This window comes from Hirundo rustica, chromosome 10, assembly GCF_015227805.2.
Source record: "Hirundo rustica isolate bHirRus1 chromosome 10, bHirRus1.pri.v3, whole genome shotgun sequence".
Taxonomy (NCBI): Eukaryota; Metazoa; Chordata; class Aves; order Passeriformes; family Hirundinidae; genus Hirundo; species Hirundo rustica.
In genome coordinates, this window is record NC_053459.1 from 21,626,600 (window position 1) to 21,648,239 (window position 21,640).

A 21,640-nucleotide genomic window follows, 5' to 3' on the forward strand; every position below is an offset into this window, starting at 1 on the left:
TGTTTAATGGTAGTGGAGTTGCCACAGCCCTTACACCCCCACATCTGCATTCTGGCACAGCCCCACACAACCCGGGGCTGAAGAGCATTAAGACAAATGATGCCTCCATGTGTTGAATATTTTATGACTTGGCCATGAGATGATGGTGTCTGTTGTTGAAACCGTCAGTCCTCTAGGTAGTCAATAAAAGGAGTTTGTAACCCATTGTCATTTTGGGTTTGGTTTTGTTTTTACTAATGAGGAATCCTGTGACAAATATTGTGCTAGCGATGTCAGATGCTGCAGAGCTTCTCATTTATCACATGCCCTGCTCTTCGGCAAAGTAAATTTGTTTCTTTAGTGGAAAAGGAGCAGTAACTCTGCGAGAGGGCTGTTGGTGGAGGCTGGGCAGGACTGTGATTTCTCTTGCTCTGTTGGTGGAGCAGCAGAAAGGAGCAGCAGGGTTTTTCAAGACAGCAAAGTGACGATGAAGCCCCTGTTCCCACCTGTCCCAGGTGACAGGATGCAGTGGTGGCTTTTGGCAGCATTTTAACTCCCACTCTCTCCACCTGCCTTTCACCCAGGGAATGCCAAGCCCGAAGGGTCCCCTGTGCTCTCCCATGAGCCCGCCAAGGTCAAGCAGGAGGACAACAGGGACGTGACACGACCCAGCCGACCCGCTGTGAGTCCTCAATTCCTTCCCGTGGGAATGCTGCCAGCTGGCTTGGCCACGTTTCCCTTCGGTGCGGTGGCGCAACCGCGGGGACCCCAAAACCGAGGCTAGTACTGCTGCTGCTCCAGCAGAGACCGGACAGCAGCAGCACGGCGAGAGCCCCTGGGGGATTTGAATGCTTAAGAGAGTGCATGAGTTTTTACCAGGAGCCCAAGCCTAGGGGAAAGCACTTAAGCCTGTGTTTCCAGGTGGAGCAGACGCTTAAGGGCTTTGCTAGCTTGGGCGCGGCGGTGGCCGATGGCACATTGTTGTGTTCCGTGCTGCATGTCCCCCGCAGCACCCGCGGAGGGATGCTCTGCTCCTGAAGGCTGGGGAACCAAGCAGCCCCCAACAGCCTTCCCAGCTTAAAACCCCACCTGGTAGTGGTCTCTGTACACTCCCCTTCTATTATTCTGAGCAAAATCTCATCCGAAGTGTTTCCTCCTCGTTTAATACTGTTGACGTTTGCACCTTAAAAACTTATGAGTCGGCCTAAAAACTACATGAATTTCCACTGCTTCTCTATTTTAATATGTATTAATGTTTTGTTGATGATGTGTTTTTTTTTTTTCTCTACACTCCACAGCGTTGAGCTAACAATTCTAATTTTATTTCTAACCTGCTTGCCCTTCCTCTGGCTTTTTCCTGTCCCGATCTGTTTCCTCTGATGCTGATTATTCTTCCTTTACCCACAGAGCTATAAGAAAGCTATAGATGAGGTTAGTGATATCTTTTCTCAGTGGGTCATGCCTATGCAAGGTCGACTAGTTAGTGCTTAAATCCGAGCTGGGTTTTCTTGGCGCTGGCGTTGATAAAGGTGGCGATGCGATTTCGGGTCGGACGGGAGAGCGAACCGGCGGCGTTCCGGCGTCGGGGGCCCGCCCGCGGGGAGGGGACGGCACTGCTGGCCTGCTCTGCTCAGCCCTGGGCTGCCAAAAACCTGCTGGCCACACCACTTGCATGGAGGCCAGGGCAGAGGCGTCCCGGCGTTCACGTCGGGGAGCAGGTGGTGCTGCCGTTGTTCGGCGTGTCGGAAGGAGAAGGAGCCAGAGCGGAGGTTTCTCGTGCCAGTGGAGGAGGTCGGGCAGCCTGGACCCCCTCACCACATTCTGCTCTCAGCCACAGCCCCCGGCCACCTGCTGATTTCAGCGAGGCCATCAAGTGCTGTTTGAAATGTGTTCTAAGCCTGATTCAAAAAGAAGGCGCTTGAAAAACACAGTGGGTTGTTCATTCTCGTGGGCCAGCATCCGCTGCAAAGCCAGAGTGAGCAGAGCCATCTTGGATGTTGGTCCTCATTCATCCTCTTAAAAAAATGAGAGTCCTGAAGTACACCTATTCCTCTTAGGATAGTATTTTAAATGTGCATCTGGCAGTGGTGAATGTTTAAACATTCATGGGAAAAGACACGGCATTCCTGATTTAACATTTAACTTGCCTCGCACGTGCGTCGCTGTGCACACTGCTGATACTGGTAACTGCAGGGCTGTAGTGGAAAGCACTGGTTTCAGCAGCCTCCTCTGCAGTCTCTTTCCTGTAAAAATAGAAGAGATGAAAGAAGGAAGATGTGCTGGTTAGTTAATTTGTTCCCTTGGATAACATATGAGCAATACATTTTGTTTAATGAGGTGCTTTGTTGAGTAAAAAGCACATAAATCAGCGTCTAAATAGAAGCAGCGTGTGCGCTAAATTCAAGCTCAAGGAGCGATGTTATTTCGGAAACCAATCTGACGTGATTCCAGCAAATATTAAATCTAAAGAAGGCTTTGCAATTAAAAGTAATTAAAGAGCACTGGCACCACGAACTTAGGTATTATGTCACTCCCAGTAACAACACTTGGAACACGTATGGGACTACAGAGCACTTTCTCTCTAGCTGTCAGATTGTTTTTGGTCCAGGAGCAACTCAGTGAAGCTGTTTAATCCTACAAAGTGCTCATTACTTAGAGAAAATGATAGCATCAAAGAATAAACCATCCTGAGGCAAAGCTTTAACTAGGAAATATGAGTTATCTGATGATATTGTCTGTGAGTATTATTGCTCTTAGAACTTTCAAATTAGTTATTAAAAAGTAATTAAGCTGATTTCTAAAATACTTGACTATCTTCTAGTGATGGCCCAAAAAGGCTGATGGTGTGCCTTGAAGCACGTTAAAAGTGGAAGGTGCAAAAAGGAAGTCATTTCCACAGTCCAGTGCCATGACAGGGAGGAGTTCAGTGCTATTTCTGTGCTGCAGAAGTCCAGCTGCAGTTTTAAGAGGCTCTTACACAGTCCTAAAATCCCTTTTAAAGTGAGAGGCGCTAATTCAATTCAAAGGCAAGTGCACAATAAAGAGCATGTTTGATACTCTAAATGGAAAGCATTGTTAAGCTGCTGAAATTGTCACTGATTTTTATTTAGGAAGAAGTTGTCTTATCATAGAAGCTGCTACAGCTCTAATTAAAATAATTAGTTGTCATGACTGCAGATTTGACTCTTTTTCAATCCCAAACATGCTGGCATTGAAAAGGAACTCTTGAAATACCACAGTCTCTCTTTAATCATGATAAAGAACCTTTCTTGAAAGGTAAAGATACTGTTTGGAGGGATACAGAACTACAGAATCAGAGAATGGTTTGGGTTGGAAGGGACCTTAAAGTTCATCTTTTCCCATTCAACCCTGTCCCTAAGCAGGGACAGCTTCCACTGTCCCAGGTTGCTCCAAGCCACCTCTATCCTGGCCTTGGACGTTTTCAGGGATAGGGCAGCCACGGCTTCCCTGGGCCGCCTGTGCCAGGGCCTCACCACAGTCTGAATATAGAATTTCTTCCAAGTAACTAAACCTACTCTCTGTCAGTTTCAAGCCATTCCCCCTTGTCCTGTCACTCCATACCCTTGTCCAAAGTCCCTCTCCAATTCTGCTGGAGCCTCTTTAGATACTGGAAGATGCTCTGAGGTCTCCTTGTGGACCCTTCTCTTCTCCAGGCTGAACAACCCAGCTGAGCCAATCCAGTCAATTGGATTGACCAATTTTTATTTTTTTTATAAAAAACAAGGCCTTTTTTGTATGGTTGTATTTATGGGTCTGATCAAAAGCTCTCCAATATTCAGGGGAGTCTTTTATGTCAGAGCCCAGGCAGGGCAGACCTGGGAGCAGAATGTGCGGCTGTCACCGGTGGGAGCCCGCCGGGAGGTGTGGGTCATCAGCAACCAGAGCGCAGATTGCTTACAAAACATTCCTACCTCACCATTGAAAAATGAACCGGGTTTGCATCTCAGCCATAGAGCTTTTCCATCCTTTTCTTCACGTGTCGACAGGATAGATTGTAAGAGCTCCTTTTGCAACCGTAAATTAATATTGCCGTAGCCGCCCTGCTGGAACGGTAAACTGGAAATGCAGTAAATGAGAGTATGGCCGTAAGACAATTGTGGAATTTAGTCTTTTTCAATGAGTTTCTTTCTCCCTAATCCTTTATCTCTGACCGAATGCACTGATGCCTACCTCGGTCACTAATATAGGGAGAAATGGTAAGACTGACTATTGCGATGCTTTGTTCGTCATGTGCATGTCTTGTGCAACAGAGTTCTCTAACCCATTCTAATTCGAGCTCTCATGCTTTTCTGCCCTACTGCTTCCCCCTGCATTGCTATAAAAGCATGTAAGATAACAAAAAGTCTCTTTTCTACACGGTGCCTGCCATGTTCCTTGTTTTGAAATAGCAGTGTCTATTTTATATGACTGTCGGGTCTGAGACCTCATCAAAGTCATGGTAAACTGAAAAATTATAACTAGGCTTTGGGACTGCTCCTATCTTTTTTCTCGTTTCAAGGCTTTATTTTTATTTATTTTCTTTTTCCCTTAGCTTGTAGGCTGCCACATTTCACATAAAGTGCTTTAATGGGTCCCGCTGAGGGATTTTTTTTTATTATTATTATTACTATTATTTTTTGATCATGTGGCTGACTCAGAGCTGTGACTCCCAAGTCTGGCTGAGCTGGGCGCTTCTCCTCGTGCTCCTCACCGCCTCTCGGCAGCCGCCCGACAGCGGAGACTCACCATGGAAGCAGCTCTTGACGTGGGGATTGCACCACTCCATGGGAGATGCTGTCATTGCTTCCTTCCCAAATGCATTTATTACAGAATAAATACCATTACGGGGTCTCTTTGAGAAGTTTGAAAGAAGAGAAAACCCTGCAGGAGAAATTCTCCGAGCCAATCTTTGAAGTGACGTTGTTTTCCAGTTTACTATGATGGTGACTGAACTTCACCTTTTCCAACAAATATAATTTTGTCGTGTATATACATATAAGTGTGTGTATATATATGCACATACACGTTCCAAAGAGAAAAAGAAGAGGTTGGCTATTGACTTTTCAGTGAGCGTAAATCAGTTTTGTTTTGTTTAATAAATGCTACATGCTACAAACATTGTCTTACGTTTGTCTCATGTTTGTAACGACTCTGTAAAGCTATTTCTTGTTGCTCGTGCTGTTAGCATTGGCTTTTGGAGAGATGTTTGTGACGTTCTCCTTGCTCCGAACGTAACAGCCATCGTTTCCTTGTTTCCTTGCCCCCATCCCCTTTAGGATCTGACGGCTCTAGCCAAAGAGTTGAGGGAGCTGCGCATCGAAGAAACCAATCGCCCCCTGAAGAAGGTGACGGACTATTCCTCCTCCAGCGAGGAGTCGGAGAGCAGCGAGGAGGAGGAGGAGGATGGGGAGAACGAGACACACGATGGGACCGTGCCTGTCAGTGACATCCCACGGCTCATGTGAGGAACGCTTTCATCTCGGGGGGCAAACCGTGAAACCCTGGTTTGTGTTTTTCCAGAGGTGAAACCCCGACGTGCCTTGGCCTGGACTGGAAACCCTGGCGTGTCCTGGCCTGGGGGAGCAGTAGCTGTGATAAAGGACAAGTCCAGAGCGTGTCCATGTTTGGTGGCTGGCGCTGGGAACAGCGTCATGGTTGCAAGGGATGATGTACTCACATGAGTGTTTTTCCTGTTCCAAACTAGAGATAATTAATGGGGAAAACTGAGCTATTTCTGCTGCATATTCAGTGAATGTTGGCTCAAAGCTGATGGAGCTGTTCCTGCTGATGAGCCAGGCAGGTTTTTGGCCAGAGTGGGCACAGCTGACCTCATCCACACCATGGGTCCTGCCCATGGGATGGACGTGTTAAAACTCTGCCTGCTCTTGAGCCTGGTCTTGCCCCAAATTAAGCCATGCTAAAGTGTCAGTACTTGGTGGCCTGCCCAGTGCCAGCTGGTAGAGCCAGGATTATAATAATCCTGAATCCTTGTCTTGGATTTGTGCCCTTGGCTCAGTCAGTGTTGGTGGGTTAAAATGGTGAAATGAAGAGATCAGCAGACTGTTGTGTCCCATGGGACGCTTGTGCTTTTGAGTCTCTCTAGATCAGGGCAGCACAGCCTCAACCCTCACAGGGAGCTGTTGCCGTGCAGAGAGAGCTCCTGGAGCATTTCTGCTCAGGCTTCCCACCCAGTGCCTTGCAGGGGCATTTCTGGAGATCTCTGCCTGGCAGCAGGATCTGAATCCTGCCCCTTTGAATTCACAGAGGAGCTGTAGGAAGGTTTCAGGGGATTATTTGCATTTTAATCAGTTCATTTCCATTTTTTTCCTGCGAAATGAGTTACAGTTGATACAGGCATACCTGGCTTCAGGAACATGGTTTAGCAGTGAACATGATGATGGGTGAATGGTTGGACTCAAGGAATTTGGAGGTCTTTTCCAACCTAAGCAGTTCTTTGATTCTCTGATTCATGGTGGTGGGGCATGGAGCAGCACAGAAGCCCTCCAAGTGGCAGGCAGACCATGTCTCCTTGGGTCCATGTTATTCAGAGTGCCAAGCTCCTGCGTTGGTGCTTCCTTCCAGCAGAAGAATTAAAATTAGAGCTCTTAAACTGGAGGCAGAGGGATGGCTCTGAATGTGCACCAGTCGGATGGGCACTCAGGCGTGTGAGAAGGGGCCTCAAGCTGCTCGTGGAAGAGGAGTTTAATCAGGAGTGGTTAATCGGTGCTGACATCCTTCTTCAGACACCTTGGATTTGACACAGCACTTCCCAGTGGATAGATGTCTCACTGGATGCCTTGCAGCCTCATGTGTGGGATGGCAGGCACAGCCGTGAGCTGGGTGCTGCCAGCCCCTGCCAGCCCAATGCCACGTGTCCCACAGTGTCCTGGCTCTGTCGTGTCCCAGAGACAGAGGCTGGAGATGCAGGGGTGTCTGCAGGCAGAGCCGCACTGCCCCATGTCTGGGGAAAAAGAAAGCAAATCCTCTCATTTCACAAAAGGGACTTTTCTAACAGAGATTTATTTTCCTATGTTCCGTGTTTGTCGTAAAGTGAGGCCAAGAGAGATCATCTCATCTTCTGCTGCACCATCTGAGTCATCTTTGTGTAACCCGTGTTCAAACTTCCCTGGGTTTCCTCCCTGAGCACTTGGCTGCTCTTCATTCCAGCTCTATCCAGATCTCTTCTGCTGCAGGATAAACCTATCCATTGCCTTGTGTGCCAGTGGATAGGAGGGACTGTTTATTCCCTCCACCTCTGGAGATATCATTTCTCCATCTGAAGACTCTGGTGGCTTCCTTCAGCTCCCTCTCCTTGAGCTGTGCAAGCCAGCTCTTGCTCATGGCCAGGGAGTTCTTGCAGGATTTCGTGGAAACTGTGCACTGATGAAATTTGGGACCTCAGGGCTGCCTCAGCCATTCATTCACCGGCTGAACAGTCTCAAAATGAACATAACCTCCTCTGGCCCTGTTTTCTTATTTTAAAACTGGAATAACTGTGCTATTTTCTCATCCTTTGGAGAAAAGCTAATGGTAGGGAGGGGTGAGCTCCTCACAGGAGAGGTGCTGTAGGAGTATGGTGGGCTGTGTCTGGAGTGCCTTTGTGATGCCTGTCCAGTTGTAGGTTTGATACGATGCAGGCAAAGAGCCAGTCCCACCTCGGGGTCCCCAGGGCTCAGATCTCACCTTGGACCAGTAAGCTCACGATTAATCCAGCTTGTTTTGGCATTTCACTGACCAGGCTCCCTCACAAGCCTCTGGGTTTGTTGGTGTGCACAGGAGTTAAAGATTGTATTGCCTCACACTGGTGGAAGCAATTGGTCTGTGGGGCTTTTAAATGCAAAGTAACAGGTCTGATCATCCAGGGGTGCTTGTCCTTTGCTTGTGGATTTGTTTGAGTTATATTTAAGCAGCCAAGCTGCCAAGAGTGTAATGGTGAAGTAATGAAGGCTGCTCAGCACCTGTGACATCCAATCTCAGGCAGTCCTAAAATTTAATAAATTCTAGCTCCCTTCTTCACATGGGAACATGGAAATTTCAAGGTGGAACCATGGGTTAGGGCTACAATTTCACCTGGAAAACAGCAGAAAGCTACAGGACACAACTTGTCCTCCTGCCCACACCTTCTCCTGATCCCATTCCCTCCCTTGCTATTTGCCATCAGATGCTCCGGTGTTTCTTTTTCAGGGGTTGAGATGGGAATTAAAGGGAGTAAAGTTTGGTTTTCTGCAGCTTTTTTAGGTAGAAAAAAAAATTAAATAAAGTAGAGCAGAATCCCACTCTTTGTTACCTGTTCATCACTGCTGCCTTCAGGACACCTTGGTATAAGGAAGAAATGGTCTCTCCATTTGGTATCTGTCATTTATCGACCTGACCCTGGCCCTGTATTTCTGGCAGCATCTATCATTTCCATAAATCTAAATGGATATATTTTTCCAACTTTCTTCCTGTGAGATACAGAACCTTACCTTTACTGAAATAATTCTGTACTAGAGGATTTTTCATTCAGTTTAACAAAGGAAGCATTCATCATTAATGCTTTTCCACTCTGTCTCCAGACCAACAGGAATTCCTGGAAGCAACGAGCCGTACAACCTGGGAATGGTGACAACCCACGGGCTGGAGACTTCCCACGCAGATACGTTTAGCAATATTTCAAGGGAAGGGACTTTGATGGTGAGGGAGGTAAGTTGTAAAACAAACACTTCCATGGAGCATCTTCAGGAGGTTTTGCCCATGTAAGCACAAAAAACTAACAGTGCTGTGTGTCCGGAACACAAAACCAGGGAGTAAATTGTGCTCGTTAACGCTCTGGTTAATGCAATTTACACTCGGAGCAAACGTGACAAGTGCAAATGTTTCTCGGAACTACAAACAGCAGTGAATGGCAGTGCCAGGGCAGGAGGGGAGGAGGCTCCTGCAGATGGCTCTGCTGTAACCCCGCCATTGCTGCAGGCAGCAGGAGTTATCTTCAATTTACAGCGTTGAGTTAATTCACTCGGAACTCGCCCAGAGTTTCCCCTTTTCTTCCCGGCCTTTGCCACCTTGTGACTGTTAGAGCCCTGCAGTGTTTGCAGAGCATTTGGGGGCTTTTAGCGGAGGCTGCTCCTGCTCAGAGCCCGCTGTGGGAGGCACTGGGCATCCAGCTGGATGTGAGCCCTCATCCCCAGCTCCAGTGCTGTAGAGGTCAGGCTGTGCTGGGAGCAGTGCTGATGGGTGGCTCTGCAGGAGTGAGGCAGAGGAGGCACCTGCAGTGCCTGTGGAAGATCTCCCTCGGTGTTTCTCAGCTTCCCAGTTGCTGGAACGTTCTGGTGATGCTGGTGGAAGTGCAGATGGGAAGCTGGACTCCTGATGAGCGGGCAGGAGGCCCTGGTGGTTAGGGAACAGGGGAGTCACTCTCCCACCAGCACATCAGGGAGGTGGATGGGAGAGGAGAACGAGGGGAGGGGAGTTTGGAGCCTGCAATTGTAAAGGAGGGATGTTTAGAACACATGTGAACAAGACTTGAGCTGCATTTAAGTTCTTAAATCCATTTATCTAATATATTCATGTAGGAAGGGAAAAGATGCAACTTTGAAAGAGAGGAATGAGTTATCAAAAAGAAGTCCCAGCATGTTTGCTGCCTTTCTCCATCAGTTTTGGAGGGGGTAGTAAAATCCCCAGTCCACCTCATCCCTCACTGGAGTGGAGCTGTTCAGAGCAGGGATGTCCAGAGCTCTGCAGGTCCCTAAATCAGGGAGGGTGATGTGGGTGAGTGGGAGAACAAGGCCCTGTGTAACAGGCAGCTGCTCCTGAAATGAGCTTGTGTTCAGCATCACAACAGTAAAACCCGTGCTGTGCCAGCAGGGCTGTATAAGAATTGGGCTGCAGGAGGGTTTAAAAGCCATGGGCAAGACAGGCAGCTGGAAAACCCTACTGGGAGGAGAAAGTATGATAAGAAATCCAAACTTAGCCTTGTGCTGGGTGCTTACTGTTTTTTCCCCCACCACCACAGCCATCAGAGGATGATCTCACTGAGGTCAGAGGGCTTTGGGACCTCTTTGATGGGATGGGATGGCAAGGTGTGGTCAAAAGTGATGGTAATGAGCCATCAAAAGATAAATGTCATCAGTACTAGTCAGGGGCTTGGTGAGCCCAGTTAAAGTTTCCACAAATCACAGTAAATGGGTAAATCTCTGTAACAATCTCATTGATGTGCTCCAGGTAGGTGAGATTCCTCAAAAAGGCAGAATAAATGAGGAGGGGAGAAACTTCCCAGTACCTTGCACAGGGAGGGGCTGGAAAGGAAGGGGAGCCCTGTGGAAGCCCAAGGAACCTCGTGTGCAGGGCGAGCTGCCGGTGGTTCTGCCCCTCCTCGGCTGCTGCTGTTCACTGCTGGTTTGGGTCACAGAAACATGGGACAGGGCTGTGCTGGCACTTGCAGTCGGGCTGCTCTTGGCCATAGCTGTGCAAAGCTGCCCAGGCTACCGCTGACTGAGGGCTCAGATTCTGCTGTCACCAGTGGCTGTGTGAGAGGAGAGCTGGCCATGGGGTTTGCACCCATGGGGGCAAGAGCAGAATCTGCCCTGCATTCCTCGTCTCCAAACAACAGTGACCAGGCTTCTCTCGCTGTTTCGCTAATTACTCTGTATTGACTTTGTCATTAATCCTGTCTTTAATTCTCCTGGAGCAGGGGGGTTGGTTTGCTGCTTGCCAGGTTGCATGGGGATGGAACAGAGAGGGCCCTTCTCCTGCGCTTGCTCTGGGAACCGGGGCGCTGCCGACGACTCAGTTTTGTTTGGTTTTCTTTTTTTTTTCTCTCTCTCTCTCTTCTTTTTCTCTTCCCTCCCCCTTCCCCTTCTCTTTCTTCCTCATGCCTTGTGTCTCTGCAGACCTCTGGTGACAAAAAGCGTTCTGGCCACGCAGCCAGCAATGGCTTTGCAGGTCACATCAATCTGCCTGACCTGGTGCAGCAAAGCCACTCGCCGGCGGGCACGCCGACCGAGGCCCTGGGGCGAGTCTCCACGCATGCGCAGGACATGGACTCGGTGCCTGAAGTAGGTGGTGGGGGGCTCCTCTTCCTCCTTTGCATCGCTTTTAAACCAAGTATTAACATCTCTGGCCCCTCCACGGGGCTCTCCTGCTTTCCTCCCTGGCTCTCTTGGCTCCTCCCTCTCTCCGTTTCTGGTCCTCGTGTAGTGGAAGTATGAGGGGATTGGATGGATTACTGCTACGGGGGTCTGTGGCTGATGGGAGAAGGATTTATTAGGTCTGTCTGGAGTTCTGGTGGTGTGACACGAGTGCTGCCAGCTGATGAGAAAGCCCCATTTGGTGTTTTTTGACACTTGGATATGAAAGGAGGGGATGAGTGGCAGTGAAGGGATGAGAGGCAGTGCTGGCGTTAGCTTCAACTGGTCCCAGCTGCTGGTAATTATCCTGACCAAAAAGGTTACCAAAAACCAAAGCCAGCAAAAGTCCAGATACTTCTACAGAGCAGAAGAAACCTGCACACTTTCAAAGTCGTGTGTTTCTTGTCATGGCAAAATGTTTCTCTCTGTTAGGTGTTTTATAGGCACACAGTTGAACATTAAAACTGTATAAAATGTAAAAAGTCTTAGTACAAGATGTGACGAATAAACCAAGGGAATTGATGTGTCCAGCTCACCATGCTGAGCTGTGGGAACCAAACACTGTTCATTTTTCCCATGAGGAGTCAACCCATTTGGTGCTAATTAGGCTATTGTATTTAATGTTTTTGTTTCATTTGGTGGGTTGTACATCAAAAGTTCTGCCTTCCTGTGTTCTTTCACAGAAATTATGTTCTCAGTGTATGGTGTACTTTTACTAGCACTACAAAAATAAAAAATTCTTGGAATTGGGCATTGATAAAACGCAAGAGCAGATGGTGCCTGACTTGACCTCAAGTTTTTATCTGTTTCCTCGCTGGCATTAAAAGCAGCAATGAGAGAGTCGATCCTGAAAATAACACCTTCCACAGTCATCCTGGGGCTGCTGAAATGCAGCCTGGGATTGGGTTTAAATGTATTCATTTATAGAATATCAACCAAAAAGATCTTCTCCATTTCTAAGATTGTATTTTTAGAGTTGACTGAGCAGGGAGTGGGTGTGAATGGAAACTTGGGGATTTTGTTCACGGGCTTCCAGGTGACTCATGTCAGCACGACCTCAGCCTGCAGCTTGATGCTCTTTGTAAGCCACCACACAGGTTTATAGGCTGTTGAACAGGACCTGGGGGAAGATGAAGTCTTAATATTTAAATATCAGACTTGGAAGCTATTAAAATGTCAGCTTCTGAGGAGAATAGCTGAATGTGAGCAAGGAGGAATGCTCGGTGCATTGGGATGAGGGGTTTCTTCTTAATTCATTTGCTGGAAAGCACCTGGCTCTCAGCTGGAAATCCCTGCAAATACTGAAATCTTCTCTTCCTTAAATTGCTATTGTTTTATGGAAAAGACATCCAGCACAGGGAAAAAAATCTGTGTATTTCTTGGATAGGAGACCAGCACAAAGCAGAGGTGTCTGTGCCCGCAGGCTGTTAACTCCTTCCATGGGCCTGAGTTACCGTGTCCTGTTTAGAAATCCATTCTGTTTCCATGGAAACAGCCAGGCTGTCAGGGAACGGGGTTGGGAGGAAGCAGGATGTGCAGCCCGATTTTGGCATGGATGCTCGCGGATGCCAGTCCCAAGGTGCTTGGAAAAGTCACGAGGCACGAAGCTGCTCCTACACTTGGTTTTTTGTGCCCCTGAGTCCTTTTATGGCCCACTGGAGGACAGGCACAGGCACAGGCTGGTTTCAGTGGGGATGTGCCAGGGCGGTGGTGTTCCCCTGGCACATCTCCCTGGGCATGGGGGACTTGTCCCCATGGCAGCTGTCACACAGGGACTGTGGCAGCCCGGGCTTGGTGACTGGGTGAAAGCTGAGGAAGATTTATTTCGGAAGAAAGACAATGTCCCAGAGAAGAAAAGCGTGAGCTGTAGTGGTGCTGCAGAGTGAGCTGGGGTTTGCTGCTGTTGCAGCTCTGAGTTCATCCATAAAGCGTGTCCTGGGTAAATGCAGAAGGAAGGATAAGCTGCCCAAAGAAGGGGGGGATCCACGTCACTTTGACTCCAAAGGCGAGGATTTCCTTTTGCTTGGAAAGAGGTCTTAACCTCATTTTCTGCCTTAAAGCAATGGTTTTAAAAAGAAAGCATTGTGACACTGCAGTTTGTTCATCCCCGGATTCCCTCAGCAAAGTATTGGCTCTGACGTTTCCTGCGATACCCTCGGGTTAAGTTTTGTTAACTTGGAAATGCCCCATTCTGCAGTCCCACTTGAAATGCTGGGGATGATTTAAAACTGTGCCAGCTGCCCCAGGCCAGGGCTTCACAGGGACTCCCAGCACCATCCTGCCAACCTCTGCTGCAATGGGAAAGTGGGAAAAGCTAACCCTGGCCTGCCTGACATCCCAGAGAAGGTTTAAGGCATGTGTGTGACATGCAGACAAGTAAACAGGTGGACTGATGATCTTAAAGGTCTGCTCCAGTCTAAATGATTCTGTGATTCTCAGTCGGATTTTACCTGTGTTGGCTTCTGCCTCTGGCCCTGCAGCTTCTCTGCTGACTGTCCCCATGGCTGTGCTTCTGCCTGTGAGGAGAGAGCAGAGCCAGGCCCTGCTCCTCCCATTTTCTGTTGCTCGCAAACACTCAGAAATCCAATTTAATGTTTGTTTCTAGTTAGTTATGGGGAGGAGGAGCAGATGTTCATAGAGGGCTCAAAAAGGGCACCGCAGAGGCGAGCGCTGTTTGCTAATTAGAAAGTCTGAGATGTACACAGATGCACAAAATTACTGTTATTTCTGTGCACTGAGCTCTCTCTTTGATGTTCATTTTCCAGTATGGGATGGGAAGTAGCACCAAAGCCTCTTTCACCCCCTTTGTGGACACCAGAGTGTATCAGACCTCACCTACCGATGAAGATGAAGATGAGGATGAAGAGTCATCTGCTAATGGTAAGAGCCAGTGTGGCCAGTTTGACATGGGAGGGCCTTGTGGAAAGCAGGTCAGGGAGCCTGAATAACCCCAGTGAACCCCTCTGACATTTCGCTCACTGGTGTTTGTACCCTTGCCCTCTCCAGCTGCCATCCAACTTCTTCTCCCCCACCAGCAAAATGCCACCAGAAAGATCTGGGAGGAAACAGGGAGCAGCAGCAATCCACCCTCCTGTCTGCTTGGGCAAACTAATGTCTTGTAACACAGCGATGACTCCCCCATCGAGAAATAAACCAAATGCTGTCATCCTGTCCCAAAAAAAAGAGGTGACAGAACATTTCACCCATCCTAACGTTTAACCCTCCCCGTCCTCCTGTGCTCCCTCGCCAGCCCTGTTCACCAGCGAGCTGCTCAGGCAGGAGCAGGCCAAGCTGAACGAGGCGCGCAAGATCTCGGTGGTGAACGTGAACCCCACCAACATCCGCCCCCACAGCGACACCCCCGAGATCCGCAAGTACAAGAAGCGCTTCAACTCGGAGATCCTGTGTGCCGCTCTCTGGGGTAAGCCCCGCTGTGGCTGCCGGGGGCTGGGCTGGGGATGTGTCACCTCAGCACCGAGCCCCTGCCTCTGCTTGGCCCCTTCTCCGTCCCCCAGGGGTGATGTCCCCCCGTTCCTGTCCCTGGGAAGGTGCCGGCCGTAGCTGGGTCGGTCACGCTGCTGGTGGCGGCAGAGACGAGCTGGGGGTGTTGTCCTTGGGAGCTGCCGTGGTTCCTGGCACCCATGGGCCTGTCCTGTGCCGTCCTGTCCAGGTGTGAATCTGCTGGTGGGCACGGAGAACGGCCTGATGCTGCTGGATCGAAGTGGGCAGGGCAAGGTCTACAACCTGATCAACAGGCGGCGCTTCCAGCAGATGGACGTGCTCGAGGGCCTCAACGTCCTCGTGACAATATCAGGTGCTGCTCTCGGCCTTTCGCCCCGTCCTTCACCCGCTCGGCCCTGAGTGCTCCCAGCTCAGACAAAACCTGCTCACTGGTGCCAGAGGGAAGCTCCCAGGGGAGATGGAGGTGGTTTATTCTGGAATGAAATCAGTTAAATCTGCTTTAAGGGGAGTTTGCTCCCTTCACCTGCTGACTGCGCTTCATCTGCAGTCTCCTTTAGCAGGGAAGGGGAGGTGCAGGATACAGGCAGGTGGCCCAGCAAGGGAGATAATCCCAGCTTGAGGGGGCAGAGAGCTCTGCTTTTGTGTCTGTTTAGCTCTGGCTGGTGGAGCCATGATCCATGGCTTCAGATTTCCAGTTCAGACCTCAGATGCGCTTGGGCTGTCCCAAGCATTGTGAGGGCCACAGGCATTTCACCGTCCCCATATTTAGCTGGGAGCTCCAGAGTGCTCATATCAGACTCGTGGGTGATTTCTAGCAAAAAAAGCAAAACCTGTGTAATCCAGTCTCTGAGGAGAGCATCCAGCATCCTCCTGCAGAGCACAGGGGTGACAGAGGCAGGGCAGAGCCTTCTCCTGCTGATACCTGCCCACCAAAGCTCACAGAGGGCAGCAAGGGAAGTGCTTGTTAGGAAATTGTTTGATATCATCCTTCTGTTTCCTTTCACGTTGTTAAGGCCCCCTGGCCTCGCTCTGCAATCACCTGGAAATTCCTGCTCCCCCCATTCAGCCAGAGCTCCAAACTCACTGATCCATCATTTACCTGGTCTGCAGCTCCCCTGTGGTTTTGGGGCATGGCTGTAGGGACAAGGGGTTTAGTACAGCTGGAATGGGAATAGCACCAAAGCCCAAGATGATGCTGAGAATGAGTCCTGGGAACTTGTGGAAACCTTTGAGCAGACAGGGTCTGTCATTTGGGTCCTGTCTCACCAGGCTCGGTGTGAGCTGTGTCCTGTCCCTGTGATGGGGGCTCTGCAGCCACAGGGATTTTGCAGCCATGTCACAGCCATCCAAGAGCAGGCAGCTGTGCAGAAATTTGGCAGCCCCTCAGCATTGCGGAGCCCAGCACCAGGCTTGCTGGCAAACAGCAGTGCCTGTCGCAGGCCAAGGAGCTCCTGTCTCATCTCCAGGGTGGAATTAATCTTGTATGGAGGAGAGGGAAGGAAAGAAACCAGGTAGCTGAGTGGTTGGATAAGCTTTGAGCTGTAGGAGGGTTGGGTTCACTGCCCCATTGAGCCCCACTGAGCCCTACTGTCCCTCTGTGAACGCTGATTTTTCCTTAGGAAAAGGAATATTTTCAGCCTGTGGGAAGCAAAAGCCTGGATTTTCCAGTGTCTGCCTGCAGCTATGAGACAGAAGTCTGGCCTTCACTTTCCATATATTTCTTCCCAAAGAAAAACCAACACAACAACTAAATTGCTATTTTCAGTTAGTATATGTATTATTTTTATCATGAAATGGATTTAAATTTTAACCATCTCGCGATTGAAAATACTCACCGAAACCTCAAGGTGGTCCATGCACACGTGCTCTGCTCTGACAGGGACATTTCCTTTGCCAACAGGAAAGAAGAACAAGCTGCGTGTGTACTACCTGTCCTGGCTGAGAAACAGGATTTTACACAATGACCCTGAGGTGGAGAAGAAGCAGGGTTGGATCACAGTTGGGGACCTGGAGGGATGCATCCACTACAAAGTCGGTGAGTGGAAATAAATTGTTAGAAGAGATGTGTGGTTTTTTTCTCTAGTCTTAGGTCTGACCTGACAATTTGATATTAAAAGTTTGGGTAGACCATAGTCACAAGTAAATTTGGAATTCATCTTTATGCATTAGGTGGACTCTGTGTAAATGAAGAATCAACAGAGGGATGGCCTGAGAAGCTGTTCCTGGAGATTTTTCGGAAAGAGAGTGAATGTTTTTAAAATCGGGTTTGTTTTTATTTTAGTGAAATATGAAAGAATCAAGTTCTTGGTGATTGCCTTAAAGAACGCTGTAGAGATCTACGCTTGGGCTCCTAAACCATATCACAAGTTTATGGCATTTAAGGTATGTTTGTCTTTGACACCCTGTAATTGTAAATACATGAGATGTCTGTACTCTGCAGAGCAGAAAAGCACCTTGCTTATGTAGCTGAGCTGCTCAGGATGTCTGGCAGGCATGGGAGACGGGATCCTTGCTGGCTGAAGAGATTGGATATGTTCTGCTTACAGCCAACAATGAAGTGCTATTATTAGTTTATGCTAGCAGGCTTTACTTGAGGATTTTGCAGACAGCTGATCAAATGCATATGAGTAAAATTGAGTTGGGTATTTTGATGGGTGTTTTTTGTGGGGTTTTTGTGTTTGGTGGTTTTGGTTTTTTCCCTCTGACTAATTTTTAACATACAGTACAAAAATAGGCCGGCGTGATTTTCTCTTTTCATTTTGCAGGGTCCTCTCCCCTTGTGCAATGTGGATTCTGTCTCAAGACAGAAAGTTTGGGAGAGTGACCCACTCTTTTTCTCTCTTTTTTCCTCCCTTTTCACCTGCCTTGGTTTCCTCAGTGTGACCTTCCTCCTCTCCAGCCTGCCAGTGGGTGTTTTGTGCTTAGTCCTTCAGAGCACCTTTCATCCCAAGCTCTGAGCAGAGGAGAGTCCCAAGGGGCAATGCCTTGTGGAGATGTTCATGCTGAGTAATCTCATTTTAACATCTTTCCAACACAAATTTCTGCAGTATTGGGTCACATTAGCTTTTTCTGAGATGGGCTCAGTGACATGGAAAGCTCAGCAGCATCAAAATGCTCCCACAGGTGTTTGACTCTCCTGCTGAGCACCTAGGCCATGGTGCTTGATCTGGGGGTTGATGGCTGGGGTCTGGATGGAGCAGGGAAAAGTTGGTCTGTGCTGAACTGGCTCATTTCAGCTGCCCAAAGCAGAGCAGTGATCCCTGCCAAGAGAGGAGGTGGGTGGTCACGGATCTCTGCTGAGAGAGACTGAACACACACTCATGTAAAATGGAGCTGTCTCCTTCCTTTAGAGACCAAATCCTTGTGTTGGCCTCGGGCTCCTGTGAGAGAGAGCTGGGCTTGGCAAGGGTGGGCACTTAGCTGCTGGGATGGCTGAATACCCTCTGAGGCATCTGACAGGGGAACAGAGAGGCAGGAGTATAAATAACCACACATTTTGTAGGAAACACAGTCAAACAAATATGATTCCAAAACCGTATCAGGCTGCTGCAGTGGGGATTTGTTGGTTTCCTGTGATGCTCATGGAAGGGATTATAAAAGTCTTTTGCAGATCTCCAGCACAAGCCGTTGCTCGTGGATCTCACTGTAGAAGAGGGTCAGAGGCTGAAGGTTATCTTTGGATCCCACACTGGTTTCCACGTGATTGATGTAGATTCTGGGAACTCCTATGATATCTATATACCATCTCACGTGAGTACATGGGCAGTGCTGCTGCCTGAGGACCACGGGTCACCAGAGAGGTTTGGGCAGGCTCCCAGGGGCTCAGAACTGGGGACCAGTGATGGCTGTGACATTCCCCAGTCCTGCACTCACTTCAGGAGGACTCAGAGCTGTCACATACTTCATGCTCATCTGCCCAGGCTCTTTCTGTCCTTGTGCAGGAGCTGTAAAGTTTAAGGTTGCCATGTGCCACAAAAAGGAGACTCTGTACACTGCATGGAGCAGTAATGGAGCTCTCTGTAGGATTTTCTTGTTGGGTCATTTAAACTCCGTTGAAACTGTTGGCCCACAATAAGCTGGTTTAGGAGAAGCTGTGTCACTAAACAAATGTGGGAATTGTTGAATCTGATCCGAGCAGCAGCCTTCTCTGTGAGAATTAGCAAGAGCAGAGGGGGAAATGCTGGGGCAATTTGGGATGGTTTTGTGTTGTCCTAGCTGTGGAAGGGCAGACATGGGTGGAAAGTCAATGCAGCTGCCCTTGGAGCTAGAGGATGATCGCTAAAAAAGAGGATATTTCCTCCCTAGGGCTGCCTGTAAAACTCTGAGTTTTTTTACCTTGATTTGAACTGGTGATGGATTCATCGGCTCAGTCACTCGTTTGTGTTCCAGCCAAGTGTCAGCCATCAGTCTTGGGGGCGTGTATGTTGTGATCTGTCTGTAATTGCTGAACCTGTTTATCCTTGCTGTGTCAGACAGCTTTGATGGTAGGGTAAACATGACAGTTTATTCCCCTTCAGGCTTATCTCTGAAAGCCAGTGCCTGTGTGGGGAACGGAGGGAGGGCTTTGTTCTCCAGCTGGTTTGGGCTTTTTCACCGCGGCGCTCTGCTCCCTTCCCTCCTCCCCTTTCTCCATTCAGTGTAATTCTGACTCTCAGGGTCTGTTTTACCTGCAGATTCAGGGCAATATTACTCCTCACGCCATTGTCATCCTGCCCAAGACGGACGGGATGGAGATGCTGGTGTGCTATGAGGATGAAGGTGTCTATGTGAACACCTACGGACGGATAACTAAAGACGTGGTGCTCCAGTGGGGAGAAATGCCAACTTCCGTGGGTAGGTCAACCCTTTCTCTTCACCTGCTTAAAATACAAGCCACGAGTAAGATGAGGAGTTAAGAATGCTGAGATGGAGTAATTTGGGATGAAGGGGATTTCCCTCTTTTATCAAAGGGGGTTACCCTCAGCCAGCTATGAGATGCAGTTGCTAAATTTCTGCAGTTTGGTCCTCCATAGTAAAAGCAAGTAATTTCTTGAAGATTTGAACTTTTTGAGTAAGAGACAAGTATAAGATAAACGTGAGATAATGCAAGCTGTTGCACTGGTGGGATACTGTGTTGAGTGGAGCGGGGCTGGGGTGGAGCTGGGAGCCCTCGAGTTGCTCTTCTGGCTCTGCTGGTGCTCAGCTCCACAACCCATGGGGGCAAAACACTGCCTAGCTCCTCAGCTTCTGAAACCAGAAGAAGCAGTGCTGCTTCTGTTTAAATTTCTCAGCAATGTCTGGACAAAAAGTGCCCTGAAAAGGCTGCTGTCCCTGCAGGCACACGCCTGGCCATCAGGAGCCAGTGATCTGCTTAGGCTTTGAGTAACAGCTGATGAGAGCTTTCCTGCCCATTGCATCATATTTAACTCCACACAAGTTGTAACACCTGCCAAACGCTTCCTTTTGACAGCCTACATTCATTCCAATCAAATAATGGGCTGGGGAGAGAAAGCTATTGAAATCCGGTCAGTGGAGACAGGACATTTGGATGGAGTATTTATGCACAAGCGAGCTCAAAGGTTAAAGTTTCTATGTGAAAGAAATGACAAGGTAAGTCCACTTCAAAGCTTGTATCTGTGCTGAGGGCTACGAGGTGCTTTTAGAGCTTATGTCTGGTTTGTCTTGAGGTTAATAATTAATCTGAAGGTCCTGTTTAATAAGCAGTGTCCCTAAGCCTATTCCCAGTTAATTTTCTCCAGTGGATGGAGACCTCAGCCTGCAAGATCTCTTCTACGTCTAGCTGAGATCTGCATAACTTGGCTTGACTTTCTCCCAATTCTTTTATCTGAACGTTAAATTGAGGCTGCCAAGTGAACTCTAAACGTTGAGTATTAGCAAGGGTGTGTAAGTGATCCTGATTTGAGCTCTGATGCAGAAACATTTTGATGCATCTTAAGTTATTTTCCTCTTACAGCCTCATCCATTTCTGTGGACAGCAGTGAGAAATACTGCTCTGGAGGGTCACCAGAGTTGCATGGCTGTCATGCAGATGACCTCTGCCACAGATGTGGCAAGGGGGCCAGGCAATAAGGAGGAATTGCTGGAGGAAAAGGCATTTTTGCGTGGAAGTGATGGTTAAATGCTGAGGCCTTTCTGCTGGTGGTGTTCCCTCTTCCCACGAGGTTTCACTAAGACAAGTCAGGACCAAGCAGCAGGGAGATCTTTCACAATGGACACAATCACAAAACCAGGAAAGAAACCGGTTGTTGTGTCCCCAGAGCGGGATTTAATAATGTGCAGTAAATGAACTTTGAGGCCATGATCACTTTAATGAACAGCTGCTCATTAGCCGAGGGGGTTCTCCCCTTCCTGGGGCATGGAGGTAGGCTGAAGCTCTGCAGGAAAATGTGTGCTAACTTTGCAGTTGAGTATGTTATGAGAAACTGCCCAAGAATCTGAATTTAAGTTTAATTTAAGTGTAATCTAATTCTAACAAAGCTGGAAAAAACCCACCTTGATCTTCCTAAAATACTGGAACCAACTGATTACTGATAGGTTTGAAATACTAAACTCAGATGTTTCTCTTTCTGGAGAACTGGTTAAACTGGTAAGATTGAGTAATTTTTGGTTTTATTAAGGACAGAGGCTTCAGATCGTTCCCTTCAATAGTTGCAAATTATAATTTATTTATTTTTTAAGACTCCCCTTGGAATCAAATGCTGGTAGATCCTTCCAGAAGCACCAAAACTCCTGTTCTTCATACAGAATCCTGATATGTTTCTGCACTTTGAGCATGTTGAAGGGAAGGTGTTTTTCTGGGCTTTACTTTCAGAAATAGCTGAAATACCAGGACTACCTTTCCCCCCAAAAAAGCCATTTCAGACTGAGGCAGTTATCGACCCAAAAGGTGAATGTTTAGCAAGATACAAACCACTGACAGCAGTATTTTGTTAGTACTTCATAATAAATGATGCTGTGGCAGTAAAATGTGATAAACCTGGTATTTTTAAGGCATTCCAAACTCTTTTTGGTAGTCAGGGAGAAGGAGGTTTAATTACTGCATTTACTAATGAGTGGCTCAATGCAATCCCTGTCTGGCATGGGCAAGCTCCATC

General features: G+C 48.3%; 1 protein-coding gene across 6 annotated transcripts in view; it reads left to right on the plus strand.

Moving 5' to 3' along the window:
• Nucleotides 1–21,640, plus strand: part of TNIK (TRAF2 and NCK interacting kinase) — a 149,495-nt gene that overhangs the window by 126,261 nt on the left and 1,594 nt on the right. For 3 of the 6 annotated variants that reach the window (XM_040074032.2, XM_040074035.2, XM_058421903.1), the window contains 13 exons: nt 564–661; nt 1,387–1,410; nt 5,256–5,440; nt 8,535–8,661; nt 10,848–11,012; nt 13,850–13,964; nt 14,335–14,505; nt 14,755–14,898; nt 16,447–16,581; nt 16,828–16,928; nt 18,147–18,296; nt 19,220–19,379; nt 19,996–20,135. In XM_040074032.2, the coding sequence (XP_039929966.1) occupies nt 564–661; nt 1,387–1,410; nt 5,256–5,440; nt 8,535–8,661; nt 10,848–11,012; nt 13,850–13,964; nt 14,335–14,505; nt 14,755–14,898; nt 16,447–16,581; nt 16,828–16,928; nt 18,147–18,296; nt 19,220–19,379; nt 19,996–20,135 (1,715 nt within the window). The remainder of the gene's footprint in view (nt 1–563; nt 662–1,386; nt 1,411–5,255; nt 5,441–8,534; nt 8,662–10,847; nt 11,013–13,849; nt 13,965–14,334; nt 14,506–14,754; nt 14,899–16,446; nt 16,582–16,827; nt 16,929–18,146; nt 18,297–19,219; nt 19,380–19,995; nt 20,136–21,640) is intronic. The other 3 variants (XM_040074033.2, XM_040074036.2, XM_058421902.1) reach the window with 2 other exon arrangements.